Consider the following 23,143-nt stretch of genomic DNA (forward strand, 5'->3'; position numbering starts at 1 on the left):
GGGGTATTGTCCATCACCTCTGACCACAGCCTCTTCATCTCCACCTCTCAGTTGCTCTCTGAGCTTAGTCTGTAGCACACACACTTAACAGCTTTCTGGATTCAGTGAAAGAGAATGAAATTCCCAGAGAAAAGCCAGAATGTCTTTCATTTCCTCGCATGAACTGGATCCTGAATATCTGGCATCTGGTCAATAGTCTGCCTTTTGTTATTTACTTATTTTTGTAAACACAAGAAAAATGGGAGATTCCCCCAGAAGAACTTATTTTTGTTTTCCTTTATAGAACTATTAATAATAATAGCTCATCAGAAAAGCTATTTCTAAATCTATAGATACTTTCTGGGAGTGGAATCACATAATCTATAATCGAGTTCCTCTGTCCCCAGGTTGTTTATAACAGAGAGAGTCCAGAGACACTTAGTGCAGCTGGATGCTTTCATGGCTTTTGTTTTTAGGCGATGATTCTTCAACACTTCGATAGTATTGGCAAAAATGTGTGTGTTTTATTTCTTGTGGGTTCTTTCACTGCTGGGTGATTTATAAAGCCCATCTCTATTTTATCCTTACAAGTTTAATTAATTGCTCTGGTGGATGAGGCCGTGTTGTTGAACGTTCTGTGCCTTTTTTTTTTTTTTTTTTTTTTTTTTTTTGGTATGAAAGGTTGCTGTACAATCTTATATTAAGTGTTTTACTGTACATATAATTATCTTAAGCATTATTTTCAGGACATTCCTGTGCAGTGTTGAACATCTCTCTGGCACTCAAAAAATAATTGCTTAGATATGTTCACTGGCAATTATTTTTTAAAACTGCCTTTGAATAGCATGAAACAAAAAAAAAAATTGCTTTATGACTTAGGCGGGAGTCATGGCATCTAAAGACTTAGAACCTTCCTCAAATCATAGTTTCACATGTGCAAGATATACTAGTGTGGTTTTCTACAGGTAGAGCTAAGCCTTTCTAGAAAATGCTATGGATTCCCAGCTGCTGTGAGATTGACAATAAAAAAGAAAATGCTGTAGTTCCTGGTGATTGGGGGGGGGCAGCCCTGCAGAAATAGAGTCTGACATCAGATTGAGGGAAAGGTTCATCAAGGGTTGGGGAGTTAAGAGCAAGAAGCTGTGGTGAGCTGTTGCATAGTGGGGAGCCTGTTACATACTGCATCTCGAAGAGCTAAAGGAAAATTGTTCCAGCATTTTCACTGTAAAGAAACAAGTGTCAGAGGAGATAGGTATGTCTGCTTTGACATAAATATCAAACAAAACATACAGGCATTGAAATATCTCATGGTACCCCATTAACTGGTGCAGTCTTCATAGTCTTAACTTACCAGTTTAAAAAATAGATGTAAGAAAGAAAAAACAAACCCATGATGCAATCTGACCCCTTCTGCTTCCTGTGCATCCCCTGGACCCGAGCTGTTGATGCGCACAGGCCTCTGCTGGTGGGACTGAGTTCTCTGGTTGCTGTCATAGACAGCCGGCCCACACAGCCTCACCTGTTTACCAACTAGGAATGGTGGGCAGAGGCTGGGTTCTGACTTCCACGCCTCATCAACATGGTGGTAGTGGGAGGGCACCAGGGATGGGCTGGAAACGACTCCTGTGAGTCGTGCGACAATATTGATTAAGTACCTGCAGTGTGATACATCTTGAGCTTCTGGTACACCCCCTTCAAAATCCTGAAAACCTCATTATAACTCAAAACATTTATTATCAGATTTTTACATGACATCACTCTGCCAGCCGCTTCTCTGGTGTGTGTGTTTTGTTAAATTTTGCATTTTTCTGACTAATTTGCACTCATGGTGTTTGAATTACATTTTCATTTGTCAGTCATCTTTTATAATAGCCTTCCAATTATTATTTTCTGGTACGTGGCAAGAATTGTTCTTTCTTCCTTTCCCTTTAAATGAGAGATCCTCAGTTTTGTAATGTTTGAATTTTTAACAGTGAACATACATTACTTGGAAATGTGTGAGCAGAAAAAATATAATAAAGACTCTTGGGGTTAGAGTGACGAGGTATGCAAAGACCTGGCTGTCGGTACCTCACTGAAGCGTTGTTCATCATAGCCAAAAATCTGGAACCTTAGGCTTCTAACAACAGGAAAATGATTGAGTAAAATTTGCATCTGTGTGATGGAAGATTGTATGGCCATTAAAAATGTGTCATAGGCTTATATGTAAAATCATAGAAAGGAATCTGCAACATGAGGATAAGCAGGGTATAAAATATCTCCATAGAAAACTTTCAGCACCACACACTCCCTAGAAAAATATTTGTCTCCTAAACAAACTATAAAAATATCAAATTCAGTTTTAAGTGTTAGCTATGAGTAATTTTATTAAACTTACAGAAAACTACAAAAATAGTGCTCTGAACTCAGGTTTGTGCATCTCTCAGATTCTCCTGTTACAAAATTCTGTTATTTATCTGTTTGACTTTTTCGTTTTCTTTTTTTGCTTGTGTACACACATACACATACATGTTACATATATATGATATATAGGTATAATTTGTATAAGCTACTTGAGACCAATTATATACCTGTTGACTCATTACCCTTGAATACTTTACTATGTGTTCTTAAGAAATGAAGGAAGATTACACTAAGCCAGAGTACTATGTCATGTCGGACCATTAGAAGAACTGGCTCCGTTCAGATTTTTCAGGTGCCCAATGGAACGACCCCTGGTCTTTTCTTATTTTTGAACATTCCCTGGTCTTTTCTTATTTTTGAACAGTACAGGCCTCTGTTTTTAATAATTGATAAGCTATATTTCAGGGCCTGCAGATGTAGCTCAATTGGTAAAATGGTTGTCCAGCATGCATGGAGGTTTGATCTCTGTTATCTCATAAAACAAGAGTGGTGATGGATGCTTGTAGTCCTAGTACATGGGAGTTGGGAGGAGGGGTTCAGGAGGACGGAGTTCAAGGTCATACTCAGCTGTATAGCAAGTTGGGGGCCAGCCTGGGCTACATGAGACTCTGTTTCAGACACACAGAGCCCCAAGTTCAGATCGCTCGGACTTTTCTTAGGTTGAAGTTGTGTGTTTGTTGTGTGAACAAGTGCTGAAGTCTGTCCCTGTTCTTTGGGAGCCACAGGGGTTGATCTGTGCTGCTCCTGAGGACCTTAAATCTTGCCAGGCTAGGATGCTCTCTGCCAGATTTCTCCAGCATAAAATTAGTGAGTATTTCTCATTTCATTGGTACTTAATACAGATTATGAGTAGAGATTTTTCAGACTATGTTAATATCCCAATTCTAATCCAACTTTGATCCAGCATTTTATCATCCATTGGTATTCTTCAGTCATTATTCCAATAGTTGTTGCCAAATGGCAATTTGTCGTTACATCATTTCTTCTAAACTTGTTACCCTGCCTGCTCCTCTCTCTTTCCTCTCCCTTCTGTCCTAACTTTTGGTCTTCTCAGCTTCTCTGGCAGTAGTCTTTTACTATCACTATGACATTTTCAAGATACACACACTCAGACTTCTCATATTCACGCACAGCTCTCCCCCGCCCCACTCCCTCCCCTTAGTCTCCCTCTGCTTTCGGGACAGACTTCTAACTCCATGGAGAAACCACGTGTGTCTCTCCCCTGCTCCTCCCCTCCCTCCTTAGCCCTCCTCCCTTCCACTGTCATGCTATAATACCATTATCATTACTATTGTTGATACTGAGTTTCGGCTGGAGGGAGGGAGCTACTTCAAACCGGCTCTGTGTCCTTTAAGTATTCCCATTGGTTTTTTTATTTGTTTGTTTTTTCGAGACAGGTTTTCTCTGTGCAGCTTTGTAAACCAGGCTGGCCCCAAACTCAGAGATCCGCCTGTCTCTGCCTCCGGAGTTCTAGGACTAAAGGAGTATGTCACTGCCCAGCATCCATTGTTCTTTAGCTTTGTTATAAAATACAAATGGGCTCGTTTTGACTTTCTTTAAAGCCTTTACCCTATTTTCTGAGGAGCTCTGACCCTGTTCATTGAAGAAAAGTAAGATCTGGATGCCAGATGCACTCACTACTGTTGTCGTTGGGGCTGGAGAGATGGCTCAGTGGTTAAGAGCATGGGCTGCTCTTCCAGAGGACCTGGGTTCCATTCCCAGCATCCACATGGAGGTACACAGCTGTCTGTAACTCCTGTTCAGGGGATCCGACACCCTCACACAGATATACCTGCAAGGAAAACACCTATGCATATAAATAGTTTAAGAAGATGCTGTTGTTGCCAGCTGTACTCAGAGGTCAGATCTCGAAAATGCATGAATGTAAGCATAGACACAACATTCATGAACATACATCTGTACCTGGGTCTCCATCTGTCTGCCTGCCCGCCTATCCCTATGCATGCATGCATGTATGCGTCTATCTGTCTTAGAGCTCTTGAATTCACGGATAATCTCTATTATGATCCAGCACCTCAGGTGTTATCCTCACATCCCGTGAGCTGGAGTGTAGTCTCCCGTTTGGTCGGTGTTCACTTGTTAGTTCCATGGTCTATAATATTCTTGAGCCTCTTTGAACATCTCCCCCGCCCAGTACTGCCGGCTGTACTCAACAAACCCTGCCACAGAGCTCGCAGCACTCGCCGCTCAGAGTGCCCTTCACTTGCCATGACAGACCAAGGCCCTCCTCATCCTTCAAGGGTGCCCCAGCTCCACTGTGACAGACTAGCTCCTGCCCGTCTCTGCTCTCAAGGCTGCGGGCGGTGGAGGGTACCTTGTTCCCTCTGCCACAAGGCAGTTTCTGAGTTGGCTGTAAGTTGGTGGCAAGGCCAGCACTCTCAGGTCTAACGACTTAAGCTTTTAGAGCAAACCAGAGCTTAATCTTCATTTTCCATGTGCCCGTTACTAAAGGTGGGTCTGAAAGAAGCCTAATTCGTTGATTGCCTTCATAATCATCCGAATAATTGCTTTTACACCTATCCTCAGAACGTGAAAAATGGCCGGGAAATGAAGAAAAATGGAGTTTGGGGACTTCCAGTAACTTTGTGAAGTGACATAATTAGCAGACGCGGGGCCTGGAAAGAAACCCGGGAGCAATGCAGGGTCTTGTCCTGCCAGAGGGCAACAGAAGAATTAGAACATTGTGTGTATGTGTGTGGGGGGGCACATGTGAATGGTGTGTGTGTGTGTGTGTGTGTGTGTGTACATGTTGAGGCCAGAGGACAGCATAAGGTATCTTTCTTTGGATGCCATCTACTTTATTTATTGAGACAGGGTCTCCTTCTGGCATTGACTTGCCGATTTGTCTCGTTTAATTGGGCAACAACCCTAGGGACCCTCCAGTCTTTACCAGTGCTAAGATGGTTATTGGCAAATGCCACCACACCTGGTTGTTTTCTCTGTGTGTTCTGGAACTTGGTTCCTCGTGCTTCTGTAGCAAGCACTTCATCGGCTGAGCTATCTCTTTAGCCCTCGGAAATGTTAGTTAGTATATGGAAGGATACAAAAAATAAGTACTTTATGTTCTTAATGACCTCTGGCACTTTTTATACTCTGGAATGAAAGCCAGGATTTCAGTGTCTAACTATACAATGAATCATTTTTAAACTAGATGAAGAGTTGGCCTCTTTAGAATCTAGGTTTTGATTACTTTGTGAAGTTCTTCCATGTGTTTCTGGAAAATGTGTTTCATTTGTAGTATGCGCTTATGAGTTGTGTGTGTGTGTGTTTGTGAGTGTGTACATGTATACACACGTGTACTGGACTCTTCACTGGTAAGATTTGAGGATGTATGATTTTTTTTTCTTTTTATATGAATGTATATGAGTATTTTGCTTTCGTATGTGTACCATGTGCATGCCTGGTGCTCATGGAAGTCAGGAGGCAGCATCGGATCCTCTGGAGCTGGAATTACCGGCGACTGTGAATGTGAGCCACCATGTGGGTGTGGGACTCCAGCTGGGTCCTCTGCAAGAGCAGCCAGTGCTCTTGACCACTGAGCCGTCTTTCCAGTCTGAGGAAGTACAGCCTTGTTCAGAATCTGAAGACTTGTTATGACTAGGCATGAGACTGTAGTACCTCTCCACATTGCATCGTTCATGTGCGAAATGTGTCAGTAAATACCAGCTGTGTTACAGGGTGACTCAAGCGATACACAGGAAACTCAGGATTGTGAAGGAAGATGCTTTGAAAACTTAAGCCTTTTTATTCTTTGAGTAATCCCATTTCACGGAGAATCGTGTTGGAAGGGGCATCTCTTTCCTTTATGTCATCATTGGAAACATCGTCCACTCAAATAGCCAAGAAGCAATACAACAGACCCATGCCATATATTTCTGTCCTTTCTTTGGGGGCGGGCAGGGCCGGGGGTGAGGCAGGGTAGGGGTGGGAGAGGATTGAAATCTACCCATCACTCTCCTCTTCCCTCACTCATTTGTATCCTAAGGAATCTTTTGAGTATGGTAAGGCATAAAATTTGAGTGTGGCTGGGTCATATTTCAGCCATCAAGTTCTTTGGCTCAGATGTGCCATAGTCTCCCGGAGTCTCTCACCAACTTCAAGGTGTGGTACATAAAGCTACCTGAACATTGATAGTGCTTCTTTGTGGTTTCTTTGGCTTGGACTGTGGTGAAATGGTTGGTTCTTCTTATATGTAGTATTTGTAAATTCTCACTGGTTTCATGAATCTTAGGACAACACTTAGTTTGTTTTAGCTTGTAAAGTAATTTTTGCATCTCTGAAGTATATAAGTATGGGAAATTATTAGTAAAGAATAAATGCATACCTGGGCAGTGGTGGCTCACGCCTTTAATCCCAGCACGTGGGAGGCAGAGGCAGGCAGATCTCTATGAGTTCAAGGCCAGCCTGATCTACACATTGAGTTCCGGGACAGCTAGGACTACACATAGAAACCCTGTCTCAAAAAAAAAAAAAAAAAACAAAAAAAAACAAACAAACAAAAAAAACAAAAGAAAACAAAATGCCTATCAATTGTCCCATTTTTCTTGCAGTCACATGGATTATTTTATTGAATCTTCCAGAGATACAGAGAAATGGAGTAATTCTAACACACTTACACAACTCATACATAGCAGTAGCTGTGCTATCTCTAGAATCTTTTCTGTTCAGAGGAAAAAGAAAAGAAATTTATGGGACAGAGTGATGTCTCAGTGGATAAAGGTGTGTTGCTTAGCCTGATAATCACGTTCAATTCCTGGGCCAAAACAGTGGAGAAGCCAACTTCTGTAGGTTGCCTTCTGACTTCTACTCATACATAGGTGTATGATAGATAAAAACCTAATAAACAAACAAAAGAAAAAATTATATATATACATATATATATATGTGTGTGTGTGTGTATATATATATATATATATATATGTATATGTATATATATATAGTGAACTTTCACCAAGACTGCCTTCTTAGATTTTTTCCAAAGTAGTTGTATTTTATGCTCTTGAAGGAATTCAGATCGGAGTGGGAGAGCGGTAGGACTCAAGCGCTTGAGTACTTCCGAGTCCCAGGACCCATAGAAGAAAACAGGGCACGGTGCTATCCATTTGTAATCCCAGCTCTGGAGAGACAGAAGCGATCTGATGCCTGGGGTTCCCTGGCCAGCCAGTGCATGTTCACTGAGATGCCCTGTCTCCCGGGCATAAGGCAGAGAGTGAGAGAGGGACACACAACGTCTTCCACCGTTCTGTCCATGTGTACAAAAAAATATAAAACCAAGCTATAAAGGTATTTTGTCAAGGATCTATGATACTGTTATGTCATGAAATTAGTAAAATGATGTGACAAATTGGCACATTAAGAATGGAAGGGTACCAACCCTCAGGTCATCCCTTTGGAGTCCTTCTGCTTGGGTTACGAGTTAAAGAACATACCTCCTCTGCTGAAGTAATGAAACACATTGAGTTTTTCTGATTACTTCAACTACAGGTAACTAAATCCTATGTTCATTTAAAAAAATTGTAGTTCCCCCCCCCACACAAACATGATCATAATTAATGGTTTAAGAATTTTTATTCAAATCAAAGTTCACTTGTAGGTATAATTTCTGCCTCAGCAGACAGTTCCCAAATAACCACACAGAGACTTATTATCAATTATAAATGCTTGGCTGGTAGCTTAGGCTTCTTACTAACTTTTACAAATTAAATTAACCTAAGTACTTGTGTTCAAAAAGGCACACTCATCTTGCTTCTCCCCAGGTCTCCTGGCAACTCTGCCCATCTTCATCCCAGAGAGCACTCACTCTGTCCACAAGTCCCTTCTAACCTTTTCCCGCTGAGCTATTGGCCATTTAGCTCTTTATTAAACCAATAAATGCAACACATCCTTACAGTGTACCAAAAGAATGTTTCACAACATTCACTTTAGGAAAAGCCGTAATTAAATATTTTTCAAGATTTTACACATACAGCAGAGTTTCTGGTCCCTACAGGAAGTGGGTCAGGCTGTGGAATAGGATTTGATTTTTATTAGACAGCACAAGATGGAAACTCATTTTATCAAAATGTTAAACTTCATAGTGATTTTTGAATTTTTGAGGATTCACAGCATGCTAGGCAATATTATCTTAAGTACTACCTACACACACACCTGTAATCTTCATAAAATAACCCTGTAAGGTATGTATTACACTCTAGAGCAGGACTACGGTTTCCAGAGGTCCTACCGGACGTGATGCAGGTGCTATTTCAACGCTCCTGTTTGCCTGCTTTCAGGGCAGTAGCTTACTATAGGATCTTAAGTCGAACGTTAGTTATTTAGGCAATAAGTCACCTTGCCTATTGCTCTTCAAGAACAGTGTTCTCTCCTTAGATTCAGTGTCACGAAACATCACCTAGAGTCACTTTCCTGAGCTGTAAGGACATCAGTTGTTACTGCTCAGTGGAGGGTTATGATTAAAGACATTCCTATGCAGGTGTCGTGGTGGGCACTTGGGTCAGATGACCTCCCCACAAGCCAGGTGAAATGGGCAGGGGGCTAGAGGTAGATGGTGTTGTCACCTCAGACCTGTGGGGACAATGTGGTGGTGACAAGACTCCAGTCTTACCAGGCACCCATGTGTCACAGCTTACCCTAAGATGTCACAGAACCGCCTTGGTCCTCGTGGAAGGATTTCCCATTTCCTGGGGTTAGGGAGTCATGTGGGCAGTGTGACAGAGGGCTACAGCTGAAATCCCCACTGTCATTGACGGAAGATTGTTAGTTTTTCTGAAAAATTTGATACACATACTGGTTTTGTTTACCAGCATTTTTAGCGGGGTTTTTTTCCTAGTATTTTTGTTTTATGTATTTTTATATTTATGTTGCTGTCTCTGTTTTGTGTGGTCACTGGTGTTTATTCCTCGGTTTTATTTTGTCATATGTGCATATATGCATATGTCTTTGTTTTGTCTATCTGTCTTTCCCTCTAATCTACTTACCAGGCTGTTTTCAGGGACTCTTTGGAGCCGTAGAAGCCTGAAGTGATTTGGGTTAGGGTCACCTGGACACCACATCAGTGCACACCTCTCTCTACAGATAACTTTCTTCATCTACATCCAGTTTTACCTGGCCAGGCCCTACTTCACCTCCTAGTCATCTCTCTTCAGTGCTGGGCAGCCTGCTCTCCCTGTATCACGGATGATTTCCCAAGAAAGATCTGCTTTACATTCTAACCAGAGAACCTGTTACCTCTTGAGCAGAATTAATAGGAACTCCGGGATTTTTTTTTTTCCTCCAGCTTGAAAAGTGCCATAGTAACTATATGAGTGGCAGATAAATTTGGTTTTATTTTCTCCCCCAGGTCACAATCATATGGAAAAGGTAGAAGTTATTTATAATTTGCATGTCCTTATAATGATATTTAAGAAGCTTTACGATTCTAGATCCCTAGGCCAGGGCTTGGAAGCAATTTTATGGTGGCAAGAGCTGCGGCATTCCTTGGAGCAGGGCGTGAACTGCAGGGGATGGACGCTGTGGGCGATGTTAAATTGGGGTAATGCTTAGCAAGTGACAAACGTTTTCCGTTTCTTAATTCTGAAGTGGGCTCTTCTGGCTCTGAAGGGTTGCCGAGCACTTGCCTGCCCGATTTGTAACTCAATGGTTTTCTTCTCCAGCACTCTACGACGAGATCAGTCAGTTTCGAAAGGCCTGTGGGGAGGCGCATCTCAAAACCATCTTAGCCACCGGAGAACTCGGCTCGCTCACCAACATCTACAAAGCCAGCCTGGTAGCAATGATGGCAGGTGAGCTTCCTCCTGGATTGAAGGTTTTAGGAGAAAGTGCTAACCCGCGGCGGGGGTGTTTCTGTGGGAGGGAGGAGATGTTTTGTGAATACACACAGAGTACAGCAAGCGGTCAGGCACAAGGGGCTTCCCTCCCTTTCTTGTTCGTTTGTTTGTTTGTGGCATTTCTTTGCTGCACTATCCTTAGATAGCAGCAGATGGCGCTCTTGTTAGTGATTTGCCTTTTGTGTGATTTGATTATTCATTCATCAACACACCCTGGGCAGGATTTCTCTGTGAGTTGAGAGTTGAATTTTTTTTTTCCCCCTCTGAGGCCTGCCTCTGTGTTTTCTGAGGCAGCTTCTGCTTTTGTTCCTGCAAATATAAATAAGGACTAGTGTGGTGGTGTTTTCCGCGCCTTCACATGGAAGCTGACTTGTTGCTTTGTACACACAGCAGATGTATCCACATGCGAGCTTTCTAGCTGGAGGTGGGCTGTACTTTCTCACCCCCACAACGCCAGCAATTCTGCAGTCTCGCCTGCCTGTTGCCAGGCCTAATGCGTCTCCGCGCTCGGCAGAGATGCCGCTGTCTTGGGCAACCCTCCCGGACTGGATTACTTCAGCTCAGTTTTCTGTCCCTGCTTTTGGTCCCTCCCCGTCTTCTCACCTTCGTGCTGCTAACTGATGTTTTCAGAGTGGTGGTTTGGTCATGGCATTGCTTCGTTAGAATCTTGTAGTCGGTTCCCTTCCTCTTTCCAATGGGGTGGAAGTTCCCTGGTTTCTTGCCTGTGCCCTCCGCCACCTCACTTTTCCCTTTACCTCGTACAGTCAGCCTTGCAGAGCGACTGGAGCTTCTTCAATCCGCTGGCACCCAGCTCCTCCTCATCTTAGGAAATGTTGGGGCGCCTGCCTAGAAGGCCTTCTGCTAAAGCGGCTGCCCTCAGCACGTTTACACCAGTGTCCAGCACCTCCCCCTTCTCCACCGCGTGGTCCGTCCTCTCCCGTGAGCCCCACGTCCTTTTGGCTAAGCCTCTGTTAGATGGCGTGCCTTACTGTGCTGGGGAGGGAGCTGCATTTGAGGCCCCTGCGAAGGGATGAAGATGCCCCCGCGAAGGGATGAAGATGCCCCCTTTCTGTGGCTCAGGCCATCCATTGTGCCCACCCTGTAGGATCCTTTTGAGTGCTGTGTCAGGCTTAGTGGATGGCTCCCTGGGACTCGCTAACAGTCAGCCTGGAGACACGAAGCTGCCAGGGCCTGGTCACTGCTGTTGGGCGCCATCCGTGTCTGTTACCATTTCATCGCCGAATCTCTAAAAATCCAAAGCCAAGGTGGAATACAGTGCTTTGTTCAGCGGCTCACTGGGATGCTGGTATCCAGAGGTCCACAGTGAAGGCCCTCACGTGTGAGCTGGACATGTGGTCCCCGTTAGTGCTCTTTGACAAGGCGGGAGACTTAGACTTAGTCCAGACAGCAAAGTAAAAGTTGAGCCCCCCTGCGGGAACTGCAGTCAAATATGCCAGCAGCCACTTGTGGGACAGCTCTTGAGGGTGCTGCCCTGCCAGCATGCCTGCGAGACTGAAAGGCTTTCTGAGGCCACAGCTAAGCTACCTTTGAGGTGTGACACCGTCACAAAGAAAGTATTTGAGTTCTGAAAGGCAGCCAGTCCTCTCTGCACCGCCACTCACAGAGGGAGGGTGGCATTAGACCACCTCCATCCACTCTACCCTGGGGAAAACGGGCTAGACCGCTGCCCCTCCAGCTTCTTTCTGATCAGTTTGCCCTCAGTGTTTACCCGTTTCGTTATTCGACTAGTCTGTTGAGTACATGCATAGCTGTGACGTACACCAGCAGGTTCATTTTCAGTTCATTTTTAGGTTCCTGTCGTTTTAGTGGGTGTAGAAAATCATGGGCTTCGCGATGAAATTTTCAGACACACATTATCATTGGACTCTTCACGTTGGCTTTCTCCATTACTCTTCCTGTCCTTTCTCTCATACAGTCATCCCCTTCGTCCCTCCTTAGCTCCCCTCTGCCTTGTCTACCACACACACACAGGCACGCATGCACGCACGCACACACACGCACGCACGCATTCACGCGCACACACACGCATGCACATACCATGCGCGCACGCACACACACACGCACACGCACGCACACACACACTACATGCATGAGATGACTGCCTCTTGTTCTTACCTCCCTTGTCTTTTAGGCCTCTTTACCCCACACGTTAACAGGTTCCTCTTCTGCTTTCATGAAAGTGTGAGGACACATAGGAGCGGAATCATGTGTCTGAATAAAGTCACACTGTATATATACACTGCTTTTCTTCTTTTTATATCTAGTCTGGTGTCTCTGTGTGTGCCGGCTTTGATTTCTCTGGGTCTATACCCAGGCGTGACACAGCACGGTGGCTCTGTTTTCAGTTTTCTGGGAGCCTCCGTACTGGTTTCCATCAGGCGCACACTAGGTTTTCTGTGTGTGTGTGTGTGTGTGTGTGTGTGTGTGTGTGTGTGTGTGTCTGTCTGTCTGTCTGTCTGTGTGTCTGTGTGTCTGTGTGTCTGTGTGTGTCTGGTCTGTGTCCCTGGGGTTTGAAACTGGGTTGAAACTGGGCCCATGATGGCCAAGTGCTCTGCCGTTGAGTTCCGTCCCCATTGTTGATAGACCAGCTTTCATACCCTCGTCTTCACATCAGCCCTGGGGTGGATGAAGAAGCCTGGAATCCACTGATTTTCATGAGTTTGCACAGCTCACACATACCTGTCGTCAGAATGGGAGCTCTGGGTTTTGGACTTTTCACTTGCAGTGTAGTGTAGCGGTTTCTTAAGATCTGCTGCGCTCATAAAGGACACTGTCTTTGTGTGGTAAAGCATCTAGCCTACTTCCCAATCTGTATTTATCCTGCCATTATATATAAATGAGCTGAGGTATTTGTCAAGTCTTTAGTCTTTTTTTTTATATACTTTGGCTTTAGTTTTATATATATAATGCACAAAATGATCCCAAATTAAAAATAATTTTTTTTTTTACTAAAAAGTTAACCTCCTTGAGATAAATTTATATTCATTGACATTTGGGTGTTAAGTGTACAGTGTACGCAGTGTAGACAGTATGCAGTCACCTGAGAAGTAGAGCTTTGCCATCACTCAGGTGGATTCTGAGTGAATCGGTCACGGTCACTGTTCCATTTCTGTGAAGAGACACCGTGACCAAGGCAATTTATAAAAGGAAGCATTTAACTGGGGGGCCTTGCTTACGGTGTCATCTTGGCTGGGCGCATGGTGGCAGCCAGGCGGGCAGGAGACTGGAACCATAGCTGAGGTTTTACATCTTACCTGCAAGTTAGAGGCAGAGGAGGGGAGCGGGCTGCTGCGCTTCTGAAACCTCAAAGCCCGGCCCCAATGGCACACCTCCTCTGACAAGACCGCCCCTCCTGCTCCTTCCAAAACCGGAAGTAGCAGGGACCCAACACTCAGATCTAAGACCTGTGGGGCCATCCCATTCAGACCAACCCGGTCCCTTTCACACTCAGCTCCCGGCTTTTCACCTGCTTCCTCAGCTACAAAAGCATCGATCGGACTTTGTCAACATTCCTTGGCCTTGGTCCGTAGAACGCCATGTAGTTCACATCCTAGGCACCCTCTTTTGCGCTGCTCCCCAAAATAATAACCACGAGACGGTAGGCTTTCTTACAGGCAACCCATTGCCACTTACAGATGTTGAGCCGCTATGGTTGTGATGCTGTTAATGGAGCTCTCCTGCTGCCATGCCTGTAAGAGAGGTAGTCACAGCTCATCTTTATCCTTGCGGCTGTTTTGTTCTTTTCACTGGTTTTGGTCTTCTCTCCTGTTGGAGTCTTGCAGGGGTTTTACCAATTTTATTAATTAGACTGTTCAAAGACTTAACTTTTGACCTTGTTTTCTTTTTTGTTAAGGTGTTTTCTAGTTTCCTTTGTAAGTTCGCTTGTAGTTTAGAATGCTACTTAAAGTGTCATTTAGATTGAGAATTTTACTGAACTTGGGTCTTCTGTAAGAGGAGTGTACATTCTTAACTACTGTGTTGTTTTCTCCAGTCCCCAGAATTATTTTGTCAAATACATTTTCTGCTCCATCCTCTCTATCTTTCCTTCTAGGACCTTAAGTATGTAAGTATAATACTGCTTGATACTGTCCCATAGGCTGCTTAAGTGTCCTCCCTGCTTAATTATCATCTCCATCCTCACCATCATCTCCACCCTCACCATCATCTCCATCATCTCCACCCTCACCATCATCTCCGTCCTCTCCATTTTCTCCATCTTCACCATCCTCTCCATCATCTCCATCATCTCCATCATCTCCACCCTCACCATCATCTCCATCATCTCCACCCTCACCACCCTCACCATCATCTCCATCCTCACCATCATCTCCACCCTCACCATCATCTCCGTCCTCTCCATCATCTCCATCCTCTCCATCATCTCCATCCTCACCACCCTCACCATCATCTCCATCCTCACCACCCTCATCATCATTTCCATCATCTCCATCCTCACCACCCTCACCATCATCTCCATCCTCTCCATCATCTCCATCCTCACCACCCTCACCATCATCTCCATCCTCTCCATCATCTCCACCCTCACCATCATCTCCATCCTCTCCATCCTCACCACCCTCACCATCATCTCCATCCTCTCCATCCTCTCCATCCTCTCCACCCTCACCATCATCTCCATCCTCTCCATTCTCTCCATCATCTCCACCCTCACCATCATCTCCATCCTCTCCATCCTCACCATCCTCACCACCCTCACCATCATCTCCATCCTCTCCATCATCTCCACCCTCACCATCCTCTCCATCCTCTCCACCCTCACCATCCTCACTGTTTTAAATGCTGTTGTTCTGCAAACAAGTAATTAGGCTATGAAGCTATTAACATGAGTATTTATTTAGGCCCCTTATCCTTTATTTTGTATCTCAAGTTTGCTTTTAAACTCACCCAGTAAAATTTATGCAGGTGTACATTTTTTGGGTTTGGAATTTTTGTTTGAGACTGTAACCTAATTATAACATTTCACTGTTCTATTGAGCCTTTAATTAAACTCATTGAAATCATGTTTTCCTGTATATGTTCCTTTGAACATATTTACAACAGCTGATTTAAAGAGCCTATCTGCTAACTTGTGTTTCTGAATTATCTTGGGTTCTGTGTTGTCAACTACCAGCTTTCCAATGCTTGAACGCATTTCATGCCACTTTCTAGTTATTAATAACTAATAAGCAAGTCCATCAGTGTTCTGATAAGTCTAGAATCCTCCATCAATACTTTTGCCCATCATTTAAAATTGTTACAAGTCATTGATTTACACTCACCTTAATTTTAGAGTTTTAATAGCCATTTAGATTATTGCAAAAGCAACTCTTCTGGAGAAAGAGTAAGTGGAGAAACCTCAGTGTGTTAGTGTGGTGCTGTTGGTCACTACAAGTAAAAGCTTAGCTAACCAAGGCATTTGCATGTTGGGTCGGCACTATGGTCCAAATGTCTTCTCCAAAACGTGGGCCGAAGTGGAGTCTTCTGAGTATTAAGGGGTGGGGCCCTTGAGAAGTTCTCCCATCTGCCCTTATGTGTAGATTAATGCCGTTTTCGCAGGTGTGAGCTGGTGGGATGTTTGTTTGACTCACTCATGCTCTCCTCTCTGGCTGCTGTGTGCCCGTGTGCTTTTCTGCCTTGAGAAGCAGCACCGAGGTGCTCACCGATGCTGTCTTCCTGGACATCCCAGCCTCAAGACCCGTGAGCTGAGTTAACTTGTATTTATTAAGTGCTGTGCACAGTATCCCATGGCAACCCCAGAAAGGAGATTGAGAGTCAACTAAATGATTTGTGTGCTACCTTTGTGTGAAGCTCATAGTGTTCTTTCAGGGGATTTCTGGTGGAGGAGCAGTCAGAGGAGGATCTGGGCTCTCGATCTTCCCCTGCTTGACTTGACCTTGTCAAGTAAATTACTGTGATTATCAAACAGTTGAATTAAGGTATTAGGATACATTGTAAACTGTAAGTCAGTCATCTTGCAGGTGATTGAGATCTCAACTCAGCAGGCCTCCCACACCATCCTATTAGTGAGAGAGGAGGGCACAACTGAATCTTTCTGTTAGGCAGTTACAGGCATTCAAGGTATCGCTTTGCAAAAGCACTTGACTGCTGCTAAACACTGAGCCGAACTCCTGGAATCCAGTTACAGAGAGGAGGAGTGATGAGCAAAGGAGTCAAGACCAGGCTGGAGAAACCCACAGAAACAGCTGACCTGAACAAGGGGGAGCTCATGGATCCCAGACTGATAGCTAGGAAACCAGCATAGGACCCACCCAGACCCCCTGAATGTGGTGTTACTTAGGAGGACTGGGCAGTCTATGGTGCCTCTGGCAGTGGATCAGTATTAATCTCTAGTATACAAATGGACTCTGGGCACCCATTCCACATAGAGGGATACTCCCTCAGCCTAGACACATGGGGGGAGGGCCTGGGCCTTGCTCCAAATGATATGATAGACTTTGAAGACTCCCCATGGAAGGCCTCACCCTCCCTGAGGAGCAGAAAGGGGATGGGGTGGGCATTGGTAGGGGGGACAGGGGAGAAGGGGAGGGTGAGGGAACTGGGATTGACATGTAAAGCAAGCTTGCTTCAAATCTAAATTGAAAAAATTGAAAAAAAAAAAAAAAAAAAAAACACCACAAAACAAAAAAACCACTTGACTGGCTCTGGGGGGATATGTACTTTTCTGTACCCATCCCAAAGTCTGTATTTAGATGATTGTTCAAAAATTTTTTTTTGATATGGACTCATTAGAAAAGAGAGCTATAGAAGGAATCTGGTTAGGGATCATCATTGGTTATGATCCATTAGTTATATTTTTTGATACAGTTCCTAGCCTTTTGTACCTTCACCTCTCTTAACTTCTGTACCTTCGAAACAAGCTCTAGCAGCCTCACGAGCTCTTCTGACAAGCAGCCAAGTGAAATTATCACACAGCTCTACAATGCTAGGTACCTGATAGGAAAGTGCAAATAAACTTTTCTTAATTTACTTTTTACATTCCAATCCCAATCCCCCTTTCCTCCTCTCCTCTGTTTCCACCACTGTTCCTTCACCTCCTTGGGGAGGGTGAGGCCTCCTCTAGGAAGTGTACTAAGTCTTTCCCATCATCTAGTTGAGGCAGAACCAAGGCGCCTCTCCACCCCCACACCCCTGTGTCGAGGCTGGGCAAGGTATCTCTCCATATAGAGTGGGCTCCACTAAGTCAGTTTGTGCATTAGAGTTAGATCTTGGACCCACTGCCAGTGGCTTTATAAATTGTCCCAGTTGCACCATTGTCACCTCAAATAAACTTTTAAAAAGCAGGTAAAAAGAACAGCTCATTTACACCTGCTCCAGAGATCCCCATGGCAGCCTTTAGGGCCAGTGCAAGGCTCTACGAGTGAGAATTCAGAGGTCCTTCCGGGCTAATGACTGAATTAGTGGAAATCTGGCGAGAGACTGAATGAAGGAAGAGCTAAGGAGCAGTAAGCAATTTGAGGGGAAGAGAATGGGGGGGGGAGCAGTTCATAAATGGAGACATGCGGTACGCTCACAGAAAAGGGAATCGGGAAGCAGAGCCCAGCGACCGCACACTTAGAGAATGCAAGGATGTAGAGCTGCCTTTATCTTTGGGAACACAGGGCTGTCCGCACACAGGCAACAGCTAACAGCTCTCCTCCAGGTTATTCTAGACCTTATCTTCAAGAACAATGCAGGCATGATATATAAGTTTGGAGTGTCGATGCAGCAAAGATGCAATCGTAGTGGCATCAGGTTTGAACCGCTGATGCGGATCTGTGCGGGAAGCATTCGCAGAAATACAGGGCCGGAGGAGAGTGCACCGTGAAGGAATGCGCAATGAGTTCTGAACTTGACCAGAATTTTCCAAGGTTTAAAAGTTTAAAAAATAAAATAAAATAAAAAAGCAGGAGCCAGGGGATGAATGATTCAAAATCTAACCTACTAAGATTGGAGAAATATAGGAACAGTGAGGTGAGGCAGAAGCATAGGAAAATAATGTGAGGCCATGCAGTGATAACAGAGAGGGGAAAGTCATGGGAAACTAACTCACTTGCATCACAAGAAGCAGAAACATCCAAATCACGTAGTGATCAGTTAATACCTAAAGCGGAAATACAATTGTATGATTCAAATAGTAAATGACACCAGGAGATTGTCACACGTCACACAGAGTCCCCTGTCACATGCCGCAAGTGTTCCTTGCTCAAGGAGTATTGATCCAGATGGTGCATTCTGATCCCTGTGGTGTGCCAGCCTGGTTTTTTCTTTTTCAAGTGAGACTTATTTTCCATAAGCAAAGTATTTAACTCAAGAAAAGACAAGCCATGAATGCAAATCTACCACTGGAGAAAACGTAAGAGCATAGAGCTGTGTTGGCTTAGAAGATGCTTTGTGGGAGGCTTCCAGTTTGGGGCTCAAGGGGACATGGAGGTCGGTTGCCCTTTGGGGTAAAAGGTTTATTAGAAGAGTTACGTGGCATGGACAGACTGACCGCAGCATTGTAGGGGCTAGCAGGACAGGTCAGTCCACGTGGCAAGAGTTGGGCGTTCTACCTTACAGGTTTCAGAGGAACAATGGAGGTCTGTGTTGGTCATATGAATGATGAGTGACCCTTAGTACAGGTTGAGCTGAATCAGCTAAGGAGCAGGGCGACAACAAGAATCTAGAAAATTGCCACTTTAGTTCTGGGCACCAAATTACTGTTGTCTGGGCAATGGTCACAGCTGGGTTAAAATGGCGTGGCCCTGGCTGACAGCCTGTAACTGACCCAGAGTTGTGTTCCCACATCTGGAAGGGAGTTTGGGTTGGTATTTTGATCAAAGCAAAAGGGAGCTGCTTCCTGGCTTAGAGGCCGGAAGCGCCGAGGGGCCTGCATGGTCAGGGCCTCAAAGCATACCTTTACTTATAGTTAAATGAGGCCGAACGTTAGACCGCTTGCAGAGTGAAAACTAACTTGCCATCGCATCTGGGGAGGAAATTTAAATGCAGGTCCCACACAGTCAGTTCTGAGTATTTACCCCTCCCACTCTCCATCCCCACCCCCCCCACAACAGACATTTCAGCGTGTTGACCCTGCTCACTGCCCTGCTACCCTTTGCTGAGTGTGGGATACAGGCTCCACGAAGGAAAGAAGGCAGTAGCTGTTGGCTTCCCTTGGCCGGGGGCACACCACTCCAGCCTCGGCCTCTGCCATCCCATGGCATCTTCTCCCTGTGTGTCCCAGTCTTCCCACGGATTCCTGCCAGGCCTTGTACACCTTCCTCAGGGTGGTTTCATCCTACCCAATTACACACGCTGTCACCTCATTCCAAACAAGCTCACTTTCTAAGGAACCTAGGGTTTTGTTTGTGAATAATTCAATCCATAGGGAAAGAAAATCTGGGGAAAATATGAAGGCTCAAACTGACAAACTTGAATTCAGGGACAAAAGATTGATCACCTCCCCCCGCCCCCAGCAATATATGTTATGTGGAATGGGGAAATCTAGTAAACATTAAATATTTTTTATCTGCAAAAAGCATTTGGTAAGATTCTCAATGGGAGATTAATGGCTAAAATAAAGAATGAGGCATTAGGAGATAAATTTGCTTATGAGCAAGCGACAGAGACTTACGGGCGGAGGAAATGCCTTTTAGATTGCAAAGGAGAGACATACAGCCCAAGCTAGGAATCAGTTTTGGGACCTGTGGGTTTTTCACTTTATTTTTATTGGACTTTGTAATAAAAATACAGATCCTCAAACAGTCCAAGACAGAGTGAGAAATACTCCGAGCATCAGTAATCAAAAGTTATTCTTGATCATAAACTAAATGACTGGAAATAAATACTGACACCAGACTGCACCACGTGCCATAATATTATAAAGTGGAGCCAGACATTCTCTAGTTCTCCCCTTCCTTCTGTGTGGATGCATATTTCTTTATTTGGCTTAAAAACACTTGAAGATTTCTAGGTTTACTTTGTAAGAAAAAAGATGTATTTTTTTCAAGTGTGGAAAGCTATGTTAATGAAGGAAAAACTGGCTGACACAAGCCCAAGGTTATTGGCATTTCTAGAAGAAAGGAAAGAGGGCCCCTCTGTGTTAAATTCCTTGGCCAGCTATTCAGTAAAATGACTTAGGGAGCAAGGGGCCCATTCTGGAAATCACAGCTTACTTCTGTGTCCCTGGCCCTAATGGGACCATGCGCGCATGCACACACACACACACACACACACACACACACACACACACACACACACACACACACACAAAGGCATTGCTAGATTGACACACACTACAGATCGGAGGCGGGAACTATCCCAAGGGACTCCTTTTCTTTTTAAATTTTAACGTGGCTTTAAAAAAGTCCATAAACTTTGGTGATCTCGTATGTAATTTTTGTCTTCCCAGAAGCTAGTTAGGCAAATGGGAAATATGGTCTTCAGGTTGGAATGGAGCATGCAACATTTTTGTGTGTTAAGTCACTAAAAAGATCTTTACTTGTTCTTTAGTTTCCCTGTGATTTGCCAGTTGGAGATTACAGGAATTGCTTGTGAGTTAACTGTGAGGGCCTGGAGATAGGGCTCCCTGGTCGGAGTTCCTGTCTTGTACAAGGCTCTGAGTTCAGTCCCTGGTTATGTAAATAGATAGATAGTTTAGGTTGAAATGCTTGGGAAACTGTCAGGACTGTAAACCGTGTGTAAGAAAATTAGGGGTGGGATTGGTGGCTCAGTTGTTAGGAGCCCTTGCTGCTCTTGCAGAGGATGCTGTTCTGTTCCCGGCATGCACACACACAGCAGTGTGTGGCCATCTGTAATTGAAATTCCAGGGACTCCAATGCCATTTTCTGACCTCCATGGCCAACAGGCAGCCGCATGGTTCATAGACATATATCTACCCATGCATGTAAAATAAAAATAAATCTTTAATCAGAAAAAAATATTTGCCAAAATAATGTTTTTGTTTGTTTTTTAAAAAGAGTTTGTTAACCTCCAACCTTTCATTCTATAGTGAGAAAAATAGGAACTACAAAATGGCTAAACTCACGATGAACTAAAATATATAAACCCATATCGAAGCTAACCTACCAAGAGGACACAATCTAGACCAAGATTCTTTGGCAGGGCTTCCGGATTAAACTGTTGACATGTCCAGCTGCAGGAATGCTGATTTCTTCTGGTCCTGGGTGGAAATGGGCGTGGTGATTGTTAGTGCTTCCTAAGTAGTTATAGAATGGCTTGGGTGCCGATGTCAGGCAGGCAGGGTCTTGAACCCCCAACCTAGAGTACAAGGGAGACAGGACAGGCACCTTTCTTCCCAGCCTTGCAGTTCTGCTGTTAGAGATGATCTCAGGCTTGGAACAAGTTGGTCATTCCACAGCTGTTTTCATACGTTGTTTGCTGGGCAGACTTGAACCACTGTTCCTTGAGATGCAAGGGCCTGAGGGGTCAGCTGCTCTTTAGGCCAAGGCAAGGGCTGGGCCACATCAGCCATCCTATAGTACAGTGTGCAGTCCCAAGGCTAGGCCCTTGTCAGCCATTCTGTAGTGCAGTTTTCCTCCTCCCATCTTGCACATGTTAAATGTGGACTTTGTGTGGGGTCTTGCCCAGTCCTGAGCTGTTTTGAGGAGTGCAGGGACCGTGAAGTGAGGGTTTGATCCTGTAGGCGGGGGTGGGGGGGTGGGGGGGGGTGGGTGGGGGGGTGGGGGGTGGGGGGTGGGGGGGCGGGGGGAAGGTGGCTACTCAAGGGTGGAGGGTTACCAGTGGTGGTTTGAAAGAAAATGGTGCCCAAAGGGAATGGCACTGTTAGGAGGGGTGGCCTTGTTAGAGTAGGAGTGGTCTTGTTGAAGGAAGTGCATCATTGCGGGGGTGGGCTTTAAGTATGCATATATGCTTAAGCCATGCCCAATGAGACAGTCCACTTCCTGTTGCCTACAAGATGTAGGACTCTCAGCTACCTCTCCAGCACCACATCCGCCTGCACGCTGCCACGTCCCACCGTGATGGTGATGGATTAAATTTCCGAAACTGTAAGCTACGACAGTGAAATGTTTGCCTTTATAAGAGTTGCCGTGGTGTCTCTTCACAGCAGTAGAAACCCTAACTAAGGCAATACCCTTCTGCCATGTAGACACCCGGGGATGCTCTTCCCTCCTAAGGCTTATCCGGAAAGCGTTTAATGAGATTACCACGTTTGCAAGCTGCTACTCTAGTACTGAGAGAAGGCTCATAAGAGAAAACTGGGGATGGAAACGTGAGTGTCATGGTCCCTGGATGTAAAAAGGTACCCCATCTCCTAGTTTGCTGTAGAAGTTAAAGAGTGCTTGATTTGCTGTGTGGGAATGAAGGGGCCACAGGGACACCTTTTCCATGCACCTCTTCCAGCTAACCCATTTTGAGGGAGTCAAAGGAACTCACAAAGCCGGTGGCTCTTGTGAGGGTTTTAAGGGACAGATGTGAAGGAAGGCCTTTCAAGTGGAAAGTCACTGGGTCTGTGTTGTGTCGATGTACCAGAGCCAGAGCTGCTCCAGTTTGTGTGGGGAAGAGGTGGCATGTGGCTAGCAGAGGTGGCTGTGGGGCATCGTCCCGTTGTGCTTCTGTGGTGATAAAATACCCTTACAGTAGCAGCCGCCGGGAGAAGGCTTGCCCAGCTAATAGTGTTAGGTTGTAATCCATCACAGTAGAGAGTGGAGTCAAATACATGTATGCAGTCCCGTGTGGTGTGTAATTACCTGTTTAGGAATGGTGCTGGCCACCAGGGGCTCAGTGGAGGAGAAAGAGGCAAGACAACAGAGTGTGGTTTTGTTGGGACATGGAATCTGGGAGAAGCTAGCTTGTTTGCAGTCCAAGAATGTGGATGGCCCGGACTGGCCGTCCTTTTACCTCTCTGCTCATGTAACAAGGGAAAACAGTAA

At 44.9% G+C, this 23,143-nt stretch overlaps 1 protein-coding gene across 2 annotated transcripts in view; it reads left to right on the forward strand.

The window, feature by feature from the left end:
- The window catches only part of Dera (deoxyribose-phosphate aldolase), a 79,240-nt gene that overhangs the window by 32,657 nt on the left and 23,440 nt on the right, over positions 1 to 23,143 (forward strand). For both annotated transcript variants that reach the window (XM_051173101.1, XM_051173100.1), the window contains one exon: positions 10,056 to 10,184. In XM_051173101.1, the coding sequence (XP_051029058.1) occupies positions 10,056 to 10,184 (129 nt within the window). The remainder of the gene's footprint in view (positions 1 to 10,055; positions 10,185 to 23,143) is intronic.

The sequence above is a fragment of the Phodopus roborovskii genome, unplaced genomic scaffold (assembly GCF_943737965.1).
Source record: "Phodopus roborovskii unplaced genomic scaffold, PHOROB, whole genome shotgun sequence".
Lineage (NCBI taxonomy): Eukaryota > Metazoa > Chordata > Mammalia > Rodentia > Cricetidae > Phodopus > Phodopus roborovskii.